Source organism: Squalius cephalus (genome assembly GCF_949319135.1).
Source record: "Squalius cephalus genome assembly, chromosome: 11".
NCBI lineage: Eukaryota > Metazoa > Chordata > Actinopteri > Cypriniformes > Leuciscidae > Squalius > Squalius cephalus.
The window spans coordinates 12,076,208-12,096,309 of NC_137132.1; the positions used below are offsets into that span (position 1 = coordinate 12,076,208).

Sequence of the window (20,102 nt, forward strand, 5' to 3'; positions counted from 1 at the left end):
GCTTTTGGGGAGGTCGGTGGATTCACCAACTGACATTCACGACAACCTGCATACCATCTGCGCACATTCTCATGAATGCCCGGTCAAAAAAATGAGACCATTTAGTGTCGTTGCTTGTCCTAAATGTCCTGCCATAGGATTATAGTGAGCCGCCAGGAAAGGCATTTCCTGACGGCTTTTTGGTACTAATAATTGTGTTGTATCTTGTTTTATCTCAGTATCTTGGGTAATGTAGGGTGGTTTTCACAATGGCATATGTAAAGTGAAGGCAGAGGAATGCAGGAGGACACAAGCATTTAATTGCAGCTTTTAATAGATAAAACAAGAACAAGGAACTAGGATATAAGGTATAACAAGTGACCAAGAATAAGGGAAACACAGGGGCTATATACACAGACAGGGCTGAAAAGGGAAAGAGGCACATCTGGGGAGACTATCAAAGAGAAACAATCTAAAAAGGAACTAAAAAACTACAAAACCTGCAAAGGAAGCAGAGAACCAAGAGACAACCTAACAGTCCGCAATAACACAACACAATACAGAATATCTAGCGGACCCCCCTGTTTAAGGAACAGGTTCCAGATGCTAGATGTGAAAGATATGAATAAAAGTGATGTTATTTCAGCCAGCGCACACACCTGTATTTACATCCTGTTTTTGGTCGAAGTCCACAGTAGTCGATTGTCGAGTTCACGCGCATAGGTTTAGTACCTATGATCACGCGCGTGAACTCGACAATCGACTACTGTGGACTTCAACCGAAAACAGGATGTAAATACAGGTGTGTGCGCTGGCTGAAATAACATCACTTTTATTCATATCTTTCACATCTACTGCAGTCAGATTCACCCGTGTTCACTCTGAAGGAATCACTCACATTGGCTGTGCACTTGTAATGACACATCAAGGACGTTAAGAGGCTAAAAGCAGGTTTAAAACTTGCCCCATTGAAGTCAACAGGGTGCAAATTTTAAAAAGAGGATAACACGGTGTAGGCAACACAGATTTTTGTCGTTGTTCTCTGTATTGACAGCACTCCAAATTTACAAAAAAATTAGCTCAATGTTAAAATTGACCGGAGTTCTCCTTTAACATTGACAAGAACAGACAGAGAATGAGGGAGAACAAAGGGTATAAATACATGAAGCAAACAAAGGGAACTAATGAGTAATTAATGACAGGAGAACATAATGACTAATCAACAACACACAAAAAAAGGTCACAGGGAATCACAAGACACAGCATACATGTTACATTACGCCCCCTCCAGAAAAGGTCTGTCCTCACGCCGTAAATAGTCCAACTGAGGAGGGAGGGAGGGGGCTCTGGAGAAGGGCATGGAAAAAATAGGAAACAACAAAAATAGTCCAGGGCACTGAAAACTGTCCATGGGGGAGTGGAGGGTGGGAGGAGCCAGGGGAAAGCCAGGAGCAGGAGAAGTTGGGTGAATATCCAGAGTCCAGCCAGGAGGATGCCCCACGGTGGAGTCGAGGGCGGGAGGAGCCATGGTGCAAATCTCCTCGACGAGGCCATGGGGTTGACGAATGGAGACGGCGCCGGTGGAGAAGGAGCCCAGAGCGCAGACAGAGAGCCAATGGACAGGCACGATACCACAGGCTTCAGGGGCAGTGACAGAGCCGTGGTAATGACCCCAGAGGTGGAACCAGGGTACCGGAGGTCTGAGGTGGAGTCAGAGTGACTGAGGGCTGAGGTGGAGCCAGAGGGAAGACAGAGCCAGACGGAGCCGTAGGGGTGGAGAGACGGCACGCAGCAGATGGCTTTCAAGGTAGTGGTGTAGGTGAGGCGACGTCTGATCGAGATGAAGCCAGAGGGTCAAGGGAGCCCGGTGAAGCCATAAGGCCAATGGTCCAAGGTGGAGCTGAGAGAGGGAGGAGCCAACACGGAGGAGTTTTGATGCCAGACCAAGGTGGACTGGCTGGAGTAGTGGCTGGGGTGTTTGTGTGTGTGGCGGGGGGGGGGGGGGGGGGGGGGGGATTGAAGGTTTACCAAACACAACCTGAGCAGGACTCTGGCCTAGACACAGAGAGGAAGGTTCTCTGAGACCACCAGACTTGGACGGCCGTTTCAGTCTATGGTAAGACCAGCTTCACGGTTATTGAATATAGGTAAAAAAAAATGGCACAGGAAACAAAGAGACAAACTTAAGGCCCACAACACAACATGGGATGTATAACAATACAGTGTATGTTGAAGGATTGTTGAAATAGCCGAAAACTCTGTATCTTCATTATGTTAGCTAGAGAAACAATATATTAACAGTTGTGTTTTTAAGGTTGTAAATATGTGCATGTAACAAATTTGAGATAGATGTACAATTAGCTGTAGTCAGAATGCATGTGGTAAACTGTATTACCTGAGTGGTAGAGAATGAAAAGCATAAAAGGAGAGAAAGTGTAGCTTTAGAAATGCCATATACAGATGCCACTGAGGAATAGAATCTAGCCTAATGGCATTCCAGTTGTCTGCTCTATTTTAGTTTGACTCTAGTTTGTGCACTAATCTAGCTTTTGACTCTTATGACATATTGTAAATAAAAGAAATGTAAATGCATGATTGTGTCTTAGTACTCCATGTCTATCCCCTAAACACAAGCAAATCTAAATTTAGCTCTAGATGTCAACAAGTAAGCGGATCCACAGGAGTTTTACTCTGTCAAACTCTATATAAATGTTTGTTCACAGCGCATTTATTACACTTGATGAGCAGGGCTCAAGAATAAAGTCCTACTGTCAGTAAGTAATGAAGCAAGGGGATATTTTTAACTGATTTCATGACCTTCATTTACTGTATGCAAACTGAAATATAATTTTTATGGCTACATAAATATTTGAAACTTATTAATAATGCATATTATAAATATTGAGAATAGATGTCACAATGAAATGTCTATATAAAATTGGGACAGTTTAATTCATTATGGTAAATTAAACATAACTTAACATTAATTACATAAATGTCCATTCATTCACACATTTTTTCCACTTTATTTCTATCTGCATAAATACAAGAATGAAATGATGTTAACTGAAATCATGTTTTTTTATTGCAACATAAATATGTGTAGCTTATTGATAATGTATATTATCAATGTTGATTATTTATTTCTCAAGGATGAGTCATGGTATGTCTCAAATAGGCTGTGTTTTTGTTTGTCTAATTTCTGTCTTATTTTCTCCCAGATGTGCGCACAATGGCCAGTCAGAATGCCAGTGTCGATGAACAGATACAATTGGTCCAAGTTGACCCTGTCCGGAGGAATATTTCACTGGCGCTGACCCAGATATTCATGTGGCCCTTCATCTACCTCATCTTCCTCATGCTCTTAATATTCTCCAAGAAAGAGGCTTTCAGAACAGAGACACGCTATATATTGTTTGGTCACTCTCTTCTGGTAGACCTAATAGCTCTTTGTCTGGCAGATTTTGTTGTGCTCTTATCATACAACTTAGTTTTAATACCGCTGTATTTCTGTATCCCCATCTGCATTTTGATGGATGTGCTCACAGCATCTGCACCACTGACTATTACAGCCATGTGCGTGGAGCGCTATGTGGCCATATGCATGCCTCTCCGACATCATGCGATCTCCACCTCTAGAAGAGCCATAATGGTGATTTTAATTATTTGGATCCTGAGCTCCATAAACCCCTTTGTTGATATGTTCATTCTTGTCAGCACTGCCTCTCATGAATACTTGTCTCAACTCACACACTGTCATTATGAGATTATGATTCCGGAAAAGATTAATTTTTTTGCCAGGAGCTTGTTGAATATTGTGGGGCTTGTGGTTATTTTCATCATTGAAGTCTTTTGTTATGTAATGATATACCTTGCTGCACGTGCAGCATCTGGTGACAATAAGAAGTCAGCATCAAAAGGGCAGCGCACCATTTCCCTGCACATAATTCAGCTGTTTTTATGTACTGCCGAGTTGATGTGCCCTTACATTGAGAACGTAGTTATGCAGTATGATATTCAATCATATCTGACTGTCCGATTTATAAATTTCCTGGCATTTAGTATCACTTCTAGAGCAGTAAGTCCTCTTGTCTATGGGTTTACAGATGAGAAATTCTATACTGCTATGGCTTACTATTTCAGATGCAAAAACAACACCATCTCATCTGACACAATTAAACAATCATGATTATCTTTTAGTAAAGTTTTTAATTAATAATTCAATCGAACTAGATGGTTTGTAAATGTTTAAAAGTGCCTATGTGATTTTAACATGCCTAAATGCATGTCATAGCAAGTTTTTCATTAAAAAATGCATTAAAGGGATAGTTCACCCACCCTCAAATTGTTACAAACCTGTATGAGTTTCTTTCTTCTGTTGAACACAACAGAAGATATTTTAAAGAATGTTGGTAACCAGACAGTTGATGGCACCCTTTGACTTCCATACTATGGAAGTCAATGGGCACAGTCAACTGTATGGTTATTCATACAGATTTGTAACAACATTAGGGTGAGTAAATTATGACCATTTTTTCATTTTTGGGTGAACTATCCTTTTAAGAGTGACTATAGTCCATGTAAAATCATCCAGAGTTTGTATTTGCCTGGCCAATAAGGTCTTTGGACGGTGCCTCTCAGAAGCAGTATATTGCTTAATAGTGACCTCTATTGGCTCGATTGAGCATTATTTTCTTTACGTTACATAGGCCTATATGTCAAAGTAAAAAAAAGAAAAAGAAATGTATGTATAAATATAATCTACTACATATATGGAAAGCACTTAACACACACAGTAAGCATTTAAGGGGTCTTTTGCATCATGTAGGTGAACATCAGTAATGTAAATATGCACAAATAAACAATGATTCAAGCTCAACAAATTTACATTTTGGATTTAGAATTTCTGTTGTTTTGGTTTTCCAAATGTTTCTCATGTGCAATGTCTGTAATGTTATGCCACACTGGATGCAGCACACTTTCTTTCTGAGGCATCTTAAGAAAATATGAATAGGCCTATCAGCGGTTACTACAAGTGTCAAATGCCCTATTGAAATATTGAAAAATAAATATGATGTGCCAAAATGTAAATACATTAAATCAGTACAGTTTATGTGATGCTGCAAGGCTCATATCTCCTTTAATATAAACACATATAGGCCTACCGGTACACATATTACTTACAAAATGGTTTAGCACACTATTAGGTAGATATGTTCATTGCAATCCTTAGATTATAACATATACAAAGAAATTGAAATTGAGAGTGGTTTCAGCATCTCAAACATGTACTGTATGCACAATACATAAACAAAAACCCTAACAGAAATGTCATGCAAACAAAACTTAAAAGTGATAATGACAAAATGTTTGTTACATATGTATAATGTTTTGTGGCCTTTGCATGCCACTGTGACATGATGCAATCCTGACTTCCAAACAGCCTTTATTGTGATTTCTGTGTATTCTTGTGGTTTGAACCCTGAGCTCTATAAACTCTTTGTTTATGTTTACATTCTTATACGACTGCATGAGATAAGTGCTTTCTGAACTCCCTTGAGAGGTTCCATCACTTTCATCACGGGTCTTATTTTTGTTGAGTATATTTTATGGTTTTTTTTTTTAATTTGGAACCAAATGGTTTTGTAGGATAGGTTTTTTCACCATTAAACTAACAGACAAACTGTACTTTCTATATGATACAAATGTTTTTAAAAGTGCAGCAACAATACTAGCCAAAATGAAAATAATTGGGACATAGTTGCATTCATCATGGTAAATAAAACTTATAACTAAAATTGCATAAATGTCCAAACACTCACAAATTTTATATATAAAATGTCTATATGGAGGGAAGTGTGTGTACATTATAATATTAGAATGAAGAATCATGTGACACATTCTAAAATATAATAAAATAGAAAACAATTATTCACATAAAGACCAAGTGAAGTCACAGAGCGGGGTCGCCGAGTGCTGAGGTGCATGGAAAGTTGTCAGCTCAGCTGATACCCATATGGTAAAAAATATATTTAAAAATATATTTTCACATATATTTCACATTTGAAGAAAAACTTTATTTGTCTATAACACGTGAATATTTCAATACAAATCAGTAAGGAACATACTTTATAATGTAAAACCAAAATTACAATATATATATAAATTCTTTCAAGCAGTGAATTTCCCCATTTTGGACACATTTGGCTTTCCATGATTGAGCAGCATGCAAGCCTCACATCACCAAGTACAATGCTAAGCATCAGATGGAATGGTGTAAAGCACGCCGCCACTAGACTCTGGAGTAGTGGAAACGTTCTGTGGAGTGACAAATCACGCTTCTCTGTTTGGCAGTCTAATGGGTGAATCTGGTTTGGACAGATGCCGGAGAACGTTACCTGCCTGACTTCATTGTGCCAACTGTAAGGTTTGGTGGAGGGGGAATAATGGATACTAGTTTTCTCAGGGGTTGTAATAGGCCCATTACTTCCAGTGAAAGGAAATCTTAATGCTTCAACATGCCAAGACATTTTGGACAATGCTATGCTTCCAACTTTGTGGTAAGAGTTTGGGGAAGGCCCTTTTCTATTCTAGCATGACTGTGCACCAATGCACAAAGCAAAGTCCGAAAAGACATGGTTGGATGAGTTTGGTGTTGAAGAACTTCACTGGCCCGCACAGAGCCCCGACTTCAACCCCATCAAACATGTTGGGATGAAATGGATCCGAGACTGCCTTCTTGTCCAACATCAGTGCCTAACCTCACAAATTTTATACTGGATGAATGGGCAAATATTCCCACAGAAACTTCAGAAAATTCCCAAAGAAATCTTGTGGAAAGCCTTATAAGAGTGGAAGCTGTTATGGCTGCAAACGGGGGACCAACATAATGTATATTGAATACAATATCATTACAGTCCATATTGGTATTAGGTTTCCCAATATTTATGCCCATACAAAATATATATATATATATATATATATATATATATATATATATATATATATATAGATGAGCAACTTGATGGGGAAGAGCTGAGAAACTGTTCTGACTAATTCACTCTTACTATTCAAAGCTGGAAGATAAGTTTTTGGTTGAGGTCGATTGAATTAGTTTATCAAGAGCTTTCTTCAGTTATCTAAACCAAGGTAAACACAGTAGCTTAATAGATATATTTTTGCCCACTAAGTATTTTTTTCTTATCATGTGTACTTGTTTTTCTGCCACACCCCTTTTAGACGTGTAGGTAGGGTTGCCAATTGTCCTGTATTAGCTGGAACGTCCCTTATATTGGGCCTTATTGATCTTCCCCATACATGACCTCTCTTGTCCCGTTCATTGAATCTAACCACTGATAAAGTGGCCGTTATTTGTTATTTTAAGCGACATGTAGACGAGCGACAAGCATGCTCAATTGAAAGTTCAAAAGAACAGCATTAATCTGAAATAGAAAACTTTTCTAATATTAAAATGTATTTACTGTCACTTTGACCAATTTAATGCATTATTATTATTATTTTTAATTATTATTACTGACCCAAAACTTTTGAACGGTATAGTGTCTAATGCAACAAAAACTTTCAGTGATTTGTGGGTATGCGACATTTATTTCTATGGCATTAAAATTCCTTTTTTTTTTCTTTTTTTTTTTTAGGATGAAGTTGTGTATAAATAGTTTAAGCAAAACAAATGTGTTTAGCCTATAGCCCATCTGAGAACCTAACAGACACTGAGTACAGCCTACAAATATTTTGAGTGTCACTTATTTTCCTTTAAAGAACCACAATTGTCTCATATTTTCTGAAATTGGCAACCCTATACTGTACGTGCAGGCCATGCTCATCAATGGCATCTGTTCTCAATACACATTGTTTTGTGATAGCTGTCCTGTCACCATACTGCAAAACAACCACTGCTCACTGTTTACCACAGCCTGTTATACAACCTTTGTGCTGACGCAGTGTGTAAATGTGCGTCAAACCCTATCTTTCCTTGAACTTAAACCGCTAAAATCAAGATTAAAGGTCCGAATAAACGGATCAATACACTGCATGCAGGGCATAGTCCTTTAGAAGTATATAAATACTGGTGGGCAGTGCTGTCAACTTTAAAAATTGCAAGAGTTTTACTTTAAGACAAATACAGGCTTAAGGGATAAATCTACGAATAGCCTATATTATTTTTTTATTAGTAAAAGACTGTAAGGCAATATGCAGGCTTTTAGAAACTGTGGTTTGTGTGCTAGTGGGAATCTTCTTAAAGGTCGGACCGACTTCCTGGTTGCCCGGAGAAACATGTCTGTGCTGCGACTCAGCGCTGCTTGCGTTCAACTTCTCAAGTAAGATTGTGTGATTTTTTTATTTTTTTATTTATTTATTTATTGCGCTTTTAATGTCGTGGTGGATATGCGTGTTAGGGTATTATTTTAAATAAAGTCTTATGCTCAGTCTAATTTGTTTTGTTATATCAAAGGGACAAGACCAATGTGTTCTGCAGCAGCCCCGTCCACCAGCGTCTCCTGCGCCTGCCGGAGGGTGCCCGATCCAAAGCAGTCGCGTTCAGTGTCGGCAGCGGCCTCTGTGCGGTTCCTTTCACACAGGTAACTAATGCATGTTTAAATTGTGCATTTACGCTATAGACACTGAGCAATTGACAAACTTGTAAAACGCACATATGGAGAGCCGAGCGTTGACAGCATGGGATAGTTAGGGTGAATTCAGGTTGATTGGGACACTTTCCAAATTATGTCCCAATCACCCTGAATTCACCACAACCTAAAAATAAAAATTTTGACATTCAATCACCCTCAAGTTGTTCCAAACCTGTATTAGTCTCTTTTTTCTGTTGAACACAAAAGACGATATTTTTGAAGAATGTTGGTAATCAAACAGTTAATGGGCCCCATTGACTCATAGAAATTTTTTCCTGGAAGTCAATGGCTACAGTCAACTGTTACCAACATTCTTTAAAATATCTTCTTTTGTGTTCAACAGAAGAAAGAAACTCGTAAAGGTTTGGAACAACATGAGGGTGCATAAATGATGACAGAATTTTAATTTTTGGGTGAACTATCCCTTTAATTATTCTCTACTTTTTAGTAATTGTTGCCAAATCAAATGGTTTTCTTATTGAATGCTGCCTCTTTGTAATTGGTTTGATTTAAGCATAACAAAATAGCAAGTTTGAAATCTTTTAAAAGTTTATAAAGGGACATTTTAATCAAATAACTGCCCTAGCTTTGTGCTTTATTAACATATTCATCTTTCCTAGAGAATACTACTTTTTAAAACAAAACGTTGTAGGCTACATGATGAAATATGTGGTTATGCGAGTCTTTAGTTAATGTATGTTAACTGCTCTTACTCAGTTTTATGTGTTGTTGATTAACTAAAAAGACGTTAGTCTTTAATCGGCTCAAAAGAGTCATTTGTCTCAGAGCTTGTCACACTGTACATTTCTGATTCATTGAAAAGAACCAACTCAAGGCTCATTTAAAAAAAAATCTAAAAAATACTTCCCTATCTTATTCTTGACCATCATGGCAAGTGTAATGAAACGCATCCCTTTTTCCTCCAGCAGGTTGAAAACCTCTCGCATGAATCCCTGATTCGTCGGGCGTCTTGTCTGGTCACAGACAGTGCCAACACATACCTCTCTCAGACAACGCTGGCCCTTGTGGATGCCCACACACAATATGCAAAGGTAATACTTATAAAACCGCATTTTAAAACTATAGTCCACTCAGTTAAACTTCACAATGTGGAGACTTGATTGATGTCTAAAATATTGTTTAAACTTTTCTCAGGCACTACATACACTCATTGCCCTTCAGAAGCGATACATTACCTCAATAGGAAAACTAACCCCTGCTGAAGAGGACAGCATTTGGCAAGTGATCATTGGCCAGCGAGTAGAGGTAAATTCTGTTCCTTTAAATGTTTTTTTTACATTTTGTAGAACAAGGTCTGCTTTCGTTTATCTAAGTGTTGTTTACCTTTTGCAACAACATGGATAATGATTAGTAAGACTGATTAGCAGACCTTGTTGATATCGGAAGTAGTTCTATCTAATTGAAGAGGACTCCATTTCAGAGCTTTCACCATGTTTCTCTCTTTTGTCAGGTTAGTGATAGATTGGAAGAATGTAAACGCTTTGAGTCAAACTGGATGAATGCCATCCACATCTGTGAGTTGTCAGCAGAGGCAGCCTACAATTCAGGTATGTTTATCAATTGGCCTTATCTATTACAATCCATTAAAAAAGCACTTCTTGTACGAGATTGATCCAGGCTGTGAACTGATTCAATCCTGATATTTTTACAGGGGCAGAGCATGCATGCACAGCAACAAAGACTAACCTGCAGGCGGCACAGTCCAAAGTGGAGGAGATTAGAAAGATCTCAAGAGAAGCAAAGAAAAAACTGGCTGAGACTAAAGCAGAAGAAATCCAGAGAATGGCTGAATACGTGTCCAGCATTGACATTAATGACCTGGAAGATATTCCAGAGGCCTACCTTCGTGAGGACTAGAAAATCTACAAATGTTCTCGAGTTTGCAATTCTGTAGCAAGCTGTAAATCACTCAATGAGTATGACTGAATCCAGAATGCACCTTGAAATGCATTTGCATTTTGCAATGAGTATTGGTTATGGAATTAAAAAGTCCTGATTTTAAAGGCCTCATTTAATCCAATTATGTGTTCATAACAATAGAACAGGTTAAAGTCCAACAAATGTAATTTATTTAAAATAACTTGTATTACCTGTTAAATTTGTTAACACAGCTTCTAAGATCCATAGATTGCTTTGGAAATAACATTTGTTTTGGTATTTGTATATATGTATATATTTTCATATTGTTTATTTTTTGATGCAATTACATGATGTGAGTTAATGCAACATTGAAATGATATCACAGGATGATGTGATATTACAATATATTTCTACAAAGTTGCAATCAATCTGTTTTATATTTTTAAGAGTTCACCTGCTATTTATTATCTTAATAAATGGAAAATTTATTCAGAACAGTTTTTGCAAAATGTTTGAATTCCATTCAATGGAACTGAATTATGGTGCCTTGCTGTTTGATAGTGAATTGATTTGTATATTTATAATATTTTGTGTCATTAAAAAATAAACTTGCTTAATGACATCATTTATTATAATTATCATGTGTTGTATCATTAAATTACAGTTAAAGATGCTTTAATTTAGTGAGTTTCATGTTGAAGTTCAAAGTTTTAACCAACAGAGGGCGATGGCATGCTTTATTATGGAAAATAATTTTTGGGAAAATGATGTCAGAAATAAACATTGTTTAGACTAAAATAATATTTTAGTCTAATTACAATACAGAAGTCTGTTCCTTCAGTTATTAACTTTAATAAAGATGTTGAAGAGATAGTACACACTTCTTGTTTTGGACACAAAAATTGAAGTTATGCAGAATGGAAACCTCAGTTATTCACTTTCATTGCATAATTTGCCTGTATAATAAAATCAACGGTGACTGAGACTGTCTTTCAGCCTAAAAAGTTTATCTATTTATTTGACACTGATACAAACTGTATTTAATACAGGTTCTTCAAACTGAAGTTTAATTCAGTGTCAGATATCCAGCACAGTGATGTGTTTTTCTTTTCTACAGATATATTAATTGATTCTAATCATTCAAGGGATAGTTCACCCAAAAATGAAAACTTTGTCATTACTTACTCACCCTCAAGTTGTTCCAAACCTGTTTGAGTTTCTTTCTTCTGTTGAATACAAAAGAAGATATTTTAAAGAATGTTGGAAACCAGACAGTTGATAATCAAATTTTTGATAACCAACATTCTTTAAAATATCTTCTTTTATGTTCAACAGAAGAAAGAAACTCATATAGCCTAGGTTTGGAACAACTTGAGGGTAATGACAAAAAATTTATTTCTTTGTGAACTATCCCTTTAAGGCATAATGGCCTGTGTTTATTACTGAGAATCCAAAGAGTTTTCGACCTTTACGAACTTTCCCTCTGACACTTTATAATAACTACCTTTAAAAACAAACTATCAATGCTACATAATGTTCAGCAGATCTTTAGAAATTATTTAAAAATTGCCAGATTCGATATGTTCTCTCTTCTCCACGATTCAAGAACTCTACGAAAATATTTGTCTGTATGTGTAGGCTATCAAGTTTCAGAAGTCTTTGCATTAGAGGAGTAACATACATTCAGAAGATCGAGGACCAATAAAAATGATTGATTGGTGTAAATGGCACCACTCAGCTGGGGATTTATCACTCTTGGAAGACATAAATAAAACACAAGGATCATGGAAAGCGTGCCCAGCATGGCTCACTCTTTAATCTGAGTGAACTGGGCGACATCTCCCAGAACCCCATTGAGCCAAGCCATTCCAATATGTCCAGTTTTGTAATGTAACAGGGAACATTTTAGTAAATGCATTCCAGCACGACCAAATGAAGTTGAAGACAACTCGAATGCACAGCGTGTATTGAATATCTATATCAATAAGGAGCTTTAAAATATCCTAAAGATATCCCGGGACAATCTTTTGCTTTTTAACTTTGCGCAGCCTTGTTTCTTCCATTAATTCGAAGTTGTTGCTATTATATTTCCATCAGTCATTTGTCTCTGAACGCGTGTAAATTCTAACTGCATTGCAAGCAATGCCCTGCGTTTTTGACGAGTTTATTTTTAGTCGGAAACAAACCACTGCTGGACTGAAGGTTCCGCCCACGCGCGGTTCGGCTGCTGTGTGTGTGTGTGTGTGTGTGTGTGTGTGTGTGTGTGGATCAGACACAGATGAGGAGGAACTCACTACTGCAGTCAGAAACCATGGCAGAGGAAGTAAGACACATATTTGGGAATAGCACGTTTTTCAATGGGTTTCTACCTCTCCTCGGACTTCTATTGAGCGTATGCACCGGTGGGTACTTTATCTTTTCCAGGATGATATCAAGTCATCTTGAATCAGACTTACCTTAAAGTTTAACATGCAAGTTTTGCGGTGAAGTTTACCTAGCGAGCTTGGATCGGATGTCTGCGATAGTAGCCTATGCCCATGTGTAAAAATGGTCCGTTAGCTGTTAAAGTTCAAATGAACTGTTATTAAACTAACAATAATAAGCTGTTCATTTTATTTTCAGACAGTTTTTTTTTTTTACCTTAAGATGCTTAGGTCTATGAAACTGTGATTATTAGCCTACAAGCAAAGCGTGTGTCCAAGTAATGATATTAATTTCTTTAAAACACTTTCATTTGCATTATTTTCTTTAGAGTCCTTTTATAAAGGACTTATTACATAAGTTTTTGTGAATTTAATGCATGATGTAAAATCAGTTTATAGTTTTTCTATATTTATATTGCAAATATCTCAAAACTTCACATGTTAATCCTTAAAACCTACTAGTCTCTTTTTTCATGCTACTAGTAGCCTACTTATTTTTTATCTATTGAATAAGTAGCCTACTAGTATCTAATGACTAAGTACTAGTATCTATTGAACAAGTACTAGTATCTAGTAATAGGTACTACTAGTATCTAAAAAATAAGTTCTAGTACCTAATGAATAACTATAGTATCTAATATATATGTACTAGTCACAATTGGAATACATACTAGTCAGAACTGAAGAGTTGATATCTGAATGACAGATCCCCATAGAAGTCAATGGCAAAAATGTAAAATGTGTTACTAGTAACAAAAGAATCGTTACTAGTCACTATCGAAATAAGTACTAGTATCTAATGAATAAGAACTATTATCTAATTATAAGGACTAGTAACTAATGAATAAGTACTAGAATCTAATAAATAAGTACTTGTGCCAATTTAAAAGGCATTAGAATCTAATTAAACTACATAGAACTAGTATCTAATGAATGAGTACCAGTCTCTAAAGAAATAATAACTAGTGTCTAATGAATAACTACTAGTATCTTTTAAAAAGGTACAAGTATCTAAAGAATAAGCACCAGTACCTAAAGAACAAGTTACTAGTACTTAATGGAATAGATACTATCTAAAAAGTAAGTACTAGTTTTAAGGATTAAATGTTAAAGCGGCTTGCCATATTAGTTTATCATGGCTTTATATTACTTTAAAAGATGCATTGAACAATTCTTTGGCTAATTCGTTTTTGTTTGTTGTTTTTTTACACATTTTGTAATAAATTAATAGCATTTTTATTTGAAGAACGGTATAGGGGCTGTCAGACTCCTGGATGACAAAATAACCTTCTCAAATTCATACACACTTGATGGAAGAGTCAAGAGTAGTAGGTCATTTGGGACACCACTTCAATGTTCAGAGAAGTTTCAGATTTGGCTGTTTCATGCAAGTTATGCTGAAACACCCAGAATGATGAACCAGATTGGAATGGTTGTAAAGTGTTTGAGTAAATGGTGAAGAACAAGTGAAAGGTTGGGTGTGTTTAGGCAAGGGGTGGAGGGCATACTTTAGTGCCTGAAAGGAAAAGGACTGAAGCCGCAGAGTCTGGACGTATTGACCTGTTATTTGGCACTCTGCCAGTGGGACCTTCCACTTTTGTTGCCTTAAATATTAGGTTAAAATAGGAGAAACTGTCTGACTGCCCCTTAGTAAAACACTGCAAGAGGAAGTGGTACTGTATGTCACACAGAATGACTATAATCATGTCGTTTGTAGCCCAATGGGAAGGGTGGAAAAATGGATGCAGCAAGCAACTTTAAGCATAAATAAAGCATTTGCTAAATGGTAGGTTTAGGTCATGGGTCTTGGTAGTTCACTTTGACAGACTAGAAGCTAATGTTGAATCTGCATCTAGTGCATCTTACTGCATCTTTAAGTCAGCATTTCTACTGACTTAAAGATGCAGTAAGATGTACTATATGCAGATTCAACATTAGCTTCTAGTCTGTCAAAGCAAAATACCATGAGACTTAACCCTACCATTTAGCAAATGCTTTATTTGTGCTTGCTGCATCCATTTTTCCACCCTTCCTATAAGCGATTTCTGAGAAACACTGTTGAAAGTGGATCAGACTGAGCACCACAACACACTTGTAGCCAATCAGCAGTAAGGGGCGTGTCCACTCATGATGGGGGAGGAGAGAGAGTGAGCAAGAGGGAGATTTGAAGAAAGACTGTAGAAAGAGAGATGGCTGAGACACATTACTAAAGAGAAAAGGTCAGAGGAATATCACTGGAAAAAAGGGTTTTGATCAGGAAAGAGCTTTGGGACCCTCGTTAATATTTGAAAAGCTTTCCAGCGCTGGAGAGACTGAAGCAGGAAGGCCTGAAAACGGATGCCAATGTTGCGATGTTTCATGCTCCATATGTGAGTAACATTGGTTTTACTGTGTTTCACAGAACCAAGATATGCTGTTGTTGTAATGTTAGCTATAGTAGCTGGACAGTTTTGAGTGTCATTGTTTGTCTGGAGCTGGTGTGCTGCTGGCAACCAACAACCAACTCTTGCTAGTATATACCCTGTATGTTCTTTTTTTTCCTCCCTTGACGTTCATCATCTTTGCTTTATTTTTCACAAAGCAGTATTTTGCTTCGTTTTAGCTATTATAAAGAGACATCCACTCTTGCATTGCGTATTCGTGCATTTTGGGGGCGGAGCAATGAAGGGAGGGGTGTGTTTGTTTCGGATTGATTTCAGTGTTTCTCAGAAATCACTTACTGCACCTTTAAGCAATAAATGGATGTAGAATTAACAGTTACCAGACTATATCACAGACTATATCACTGGATTGAATTTAGTTTACGTTTATTTTTGTTGACAATTTCAAGGGATTCTGAAACTTTTTGTGTGGTTTTTAATATATCAGCCTGGTCAATTAATGGTATATGCATATATATTTATAACATTTATAAAAATACAATGATTAGAGTAGAATAAATAACAAATAAGTACACTATTTGTTCGTTTAATTTCAACAATTTTGCCTGGGGAGATGAATCCTCCTTTTAGACAATGAATGTCTTTTCATGCATGAATCATAAATCCAACGTGAATGTAATTTGAAGAGAGAATGAGACTTGAGGCTTTGTCAAATCAGCAGTTTACCTCACGTGTTTTTCTGTATTGTGCAAAGTGATTTTAAAGGGTCATTTCAAGTATACATTTAGTAGACAGGCCATTCACTGCAGTCACTGTCGGCAAATGACATGCAGGCTAATCCAGGGTCACGTAAGGACAGAGCATACACACACACACACACACACACACACACACACACACACACACACACACACACACACACACACACACAGGGTGTCTTTGATAGCCTCTCTGCTGTAGATTGAGAGAGATCTATGTTATAGAAATGCAGTCAGCAAGTGTCACCCTGACCGGGCAAATTAGACCAAGGTGAAAGCAATGCAAGCTCAGCTCCTTCATCATGCAAGTGATGCATCACAAAAATATAGGTTAGCCTATGTTATTTCATTGCTGCATGCTAAATGGATAAGCCAGAGTGTGATTTAGGCTAATTGTTTTTTTTTTTGTTGTTGTTGACTTCCCTCTCAAAAAGGCTATTTAAGTTTTTGCTGCTTTGCATAGCACATAGAAATGACCAAATGCATGTCAATAATGATCCAGAATGCATGCATACTTTCATGGGCCAATTTAGACAGGCTGACTCTTTGTTATGTGCACCGCATCATCCAGCCCATCTTTGTACTTCAATTTAATCTCACTTAGCCTACATAACTGCAGGCTGAAATCTTACAATCACATTAAAATATTCTTTTGAAAGAGGTCCATCAGGAAATGACTGTTAGACTTTATTGTGAGCTGAGGCAACACGGAGGGGCGCAAGCCATGACCGCAAAGAAGCATTTTGCTGTGAATGTCTTCCATCCTGGAAAGATGTGATAATCAGAGTCTCTGTAACTGGGCTGCTCTCCATTAAACAATGTAATGCTGTAACCTTCAGTCCTGGGAAAGTGCTGTTCCTTGTTATGTGCATACTTTGTTGAAAAGAGCAGAATGGCTGATTACCAGCATATGTTGTGTTTTGGATGCTGGTCTCCCAATCAGGCTTCTTAACTAGCTCGCAACTAGCTGGTCAACCAGCTTCATCAGAACATCACACTGTTAACATTTGTTGCTGGTGAATATGACAATGTAGCAGGTATGATCAGATGTATTGCTTTTGTAGTTTTCTGTCCAGCAAGACTTACGTAGGACCTGATGCTCATTTTCCAGATATATTGATTTAAACCGTGACTTCTTCAATGATGAGCATGTTTTTATTTTCTGAATTAAAATAAAACAAAGGAAAAATGAAGAAAAAAGTCTCATTAAAATCAATTATAGAGTAAAAAAAAATGTTATAGAGTGGTTTAGTATCTTTAATTAGCATTATATAAGAAAAATATATATTATTGTTGTCCGCTAAAAGTCATGTCACGCAACTAACAGTCATTTGTGGTCAGTAGGTCTTTTAAAAATCATATTATTTTAAGTTGGCATTAAATGAAGATTCACATGTATCTATTTTCTAAATGCATATAAAAAGTCTTATTGTGAACAATTCATCTGTGCATGTTTCATTTAAATGTAATCAAAAATGTCGTAGGATACGATTAATTAATAATTGATTAAAATTTTTTTTTTACCTTAACATACACACACACACACACACACACACACACACACACATATATATATATATATTTTTTTTTTTTTTTTTTTTTTTTAATTTTTGAAAAATCATTAAAATATATTTTAAGAATTTTATATATATATATATATATATATATATATATTTTTTTTTTTTTTTTTTTTAAATTTTTTTGAAAAATCATTAAAATATATTTAAAGAATTTGTCATGTGTTTTTATACATTATTTAAAAAAATATATTAAAATGCAATTTATGCATACAGTGACAAATGTCACTTTTTGGCATTTTTTTAAGTAAAAAAAATGTCAGGGTGATATACACTCACCTAAAGGATTATTAGGAACACCATACTAATACTGTGTTTGACCCCCTTTTGCCTTCAGAACTGCCTTAATTCTACGTGGCATTGATTCAACAAGGTGCTGAAAGCATTCTTTAGAAATGTTGGCCCATATTGATAGGATAGCATCTTGCAGTTGATGGAGATTTGTGGGATGCACATCCAGGGCACGAAGCTCCCGTTCCACCACATCCCAAAGATGCTCTATTGGGTTGAGATCTGGTGACTGTGGGGGACATTTTAGTACAGTGAACTCATTGTCATGTTCAAGAAACCAATTTGAAATGATTCGAGCTTTGTGACATGGTGCATTATCCTGCTAGAAGTAGCCATCAGAGGATGGGTACATGGTGGTCATAAAGGGATGGACATGGTCAGAAACAATGCTCAGGTAGGCCGTGGCATTTAAACGATGTCCAATTGGCACTAAGGGGCCTAAAGTGTGCCAAGAAAACATCCCCCACACCATTACACCACCACCACCAGCCTGCACAGTGGTAACAAGGCATGATGGATCCATGTTCTCATTCTGTTTACGCCAAATTCTGACTCTACCATCTGAATGTCTCAACAGAAATCGAGACTCATCAGACCAGGCAACATTTTTCCAGTCTTCAACTGTCCAATTTTGGTGAGCTCGTGCAAATTGTAGCCTCTTTTTCCTATTTGTAGTGGAGATGAGTAGTACCCGGTGGGGTCTTCTGCTGTTGTAGCCCATCCGCCTCAAGGTTGTGCGTGTTGTGGCTTCACAAATGCTTTGCTGCATACCTCGGTTGTAACGAGTGGTTATTTCAGTCAAAGTTGCTCTTCTATCAGCTTGAATCAGTCGGCCCATTCTCCTCTGACCTCTAGCATCAACAAGGCATTTTCGCCCACAGGACTGCCGCATACTGGATGTTTTTCCCTTTTCACACCATTCTTTGTAAACCCTAGAAATGGTTGTGCGTGAAAATGCCAGTAACTGAGCAGATTGTGAAACACTCAGACCGGCCCGTCTGGCACCAACAACCATGCCACACTCAAAATTGCTTATTATCATTTGAGTTTGTCAAATGGTCATTTACCCAGTTGTTTTGTATAAATTCACAGCATAATTTTAATTATTTGATGTTAATTTCCCATAATTGCTATACACAATGCTTACACAATGTATATTGCTTATATATTGCTTACACAATGATATCAGATCAGTGCGGTTTCCATTTTCAGTTATGGGATTGGTCCTGAAGAACGTCCTCTAGTTTCCTTCCTGAACCAAATCCATCTGTTCTCCCAGTGCTGAGAGCCCCCTCTGTCTGGGCATTGGAACAAAGAGAGCATTTTATGTGCAATGATCTTCCATGCTGTCTTTGTAATTGTTAGTCGCTGTGGAAGTTTTTAACAAGGGCTACCGGGCAGGAACACAGTTCATGTGCTGTGATGTTGATGAGGCCTCAGCGGCGTTCTCTTTAGCTATTGATGTATGAGGTAATCGCAGGGTCCTTATAGTCCTGCAGATATATGAAGGTGGTTCTGCTACATTATATTTCTATCATAAATATGACCGCATGCTGCCATGAGAGCACTAGTCCATGGTTTTCTTTTTGTATGACAGGGCAGTTATATTGGAGAACTTGCAATGATTATTCAGCAGCCTTATAAGGATTTCCTGTTGAACTTCTGACAGGAACAAGCTTTGGTTCATGAGTGAAATTTCAGAGATATGTCCTGTAATACCACCATTTGAGATAATGTGATATGGGTCAATGACATAAGAGTGTCAACAATAAAGAAACTTAAAAAAAAAAAACGCATGCCATTTTTAAAATATTAAATGTTTAATATTTTTAATAATAAATAAAAAATATAATAAGTTATAAAATATATATTTTTTGAAGATAAAATGTATTTTTCAAACATCATGAATGATTAATTTACAAATATCATAATGTCTTTCACGAGTCGCACTCCAAACTTATGACATTTATGACCTTATCAGAAAAATATAATTAGATTTTTTAAAATACCTATTGACCTTGACATACATGAGGGTCTCTGCTATCATTACCTGTTTTATAATACATTCATTATTTTTATATGATATATTTATTTATGTATATGTATCTGCCTGTTGGTTGGACCACATGATTTTTGTTTCTCTTTATCACTCACATTTTTA

At 36.9% G+C, this 20,102-nt stretch overlaps 3 protein-coding genes across 4 annotated transcripts in view; all 3 read left to right on the top strand.

The window, feature by feature from the left end:
- Positions 1–3,211: 3,211 nt before the first annotated feature.
- Positions 3,212–4,168, top strand: LOC307167285 (odorant receptor 131-2-like; the record flags this gene model as incomplete). The annotated part of the gene is made up of 1 exon (XM_079886269.1): positions 3,212–4,168. One exon carries the CDS (start codon positions 3,212–3,214, stop codon positions 4,166–4,168), a length of 957 nt encoding a protein of 318 aa, XP_079742395.1.
- Positions 4,169–8,006: 3,838 nt separating this feature from the next.
- Positions 8,007–11,510, top strand: diabloa (diablo, IAP-binding mitochondrial protein a). 2 transcript variants are annotated; one of them, XM_079885795.1, is made up of 6 exons: positions 8,007–8,318; positions 8,453–8,579; positions 9,557–9,682; positions 9,786–9,896; positions 10,102–10,198; positions 10,303–11,510. In XM_079885795.1, exons 1-6 carry the CDS (start codon positions 8,191–8,193, stop codon positions 10,506–10,508), a joined length of 795 nt encoding a protein of 264 aa, XP_079741921.1. In that variant the 5' UTR covers positions 8,007–8,190; the 3' UTR covers positions 10,509–11,510. The 2 variants fall into 2 exon arrangements, with proteins under 2 accessions (XP_079741921.1, XP_079741922.1); XM_079885796.1 differs by having other exon boundaries at positions 8,085–8,318; positions 9,560–9,682.
- A 1,245-nt stretch (positions 11,511–12,755) lies between these two features.
- Positions 12,756–20,102, top strand: part of nectin3a (nectin cell adhesion molecule 3a) — a 34,603-nt gene continuing 27,256 nt past the window's right edge. Inside the window, exon 1 of the mRNA XM_079887018.1 lies at positions 12,756–12,913. Within this exon, the coding sequence (XP_079743144.1) occupies positions 12,790–12,913 (124 nt within the window). The 5' untranslated portion in view covers positions 12,756–12,789. The remainder of the gene's footprint in view (positions 12,914–20,102) is intronic.

Coding starts and splice junctions, on each gene's coding strand:
- diabloa (XM_079885795.1), top strand. CDS start 8,191: ATGCAGGCTTTTAGAAACTGTGGTTTGTGTGCTAGTGGGAATCTTCTT. Junction 9,897..10,101: donor TCATTGGCCAGCGAGTAGAG/GTAAATTCTGTT, acceptor CTCTTTTGTCAG/GTTAGTGATAGATTGGAAGA. Junction 10,199..10,302: donor AGAGGCAGCCTACAATTCAG/GTATGTTTATCA, acceptor ATATTTTTACAG/GGGCAGAGCATGCATGCACA.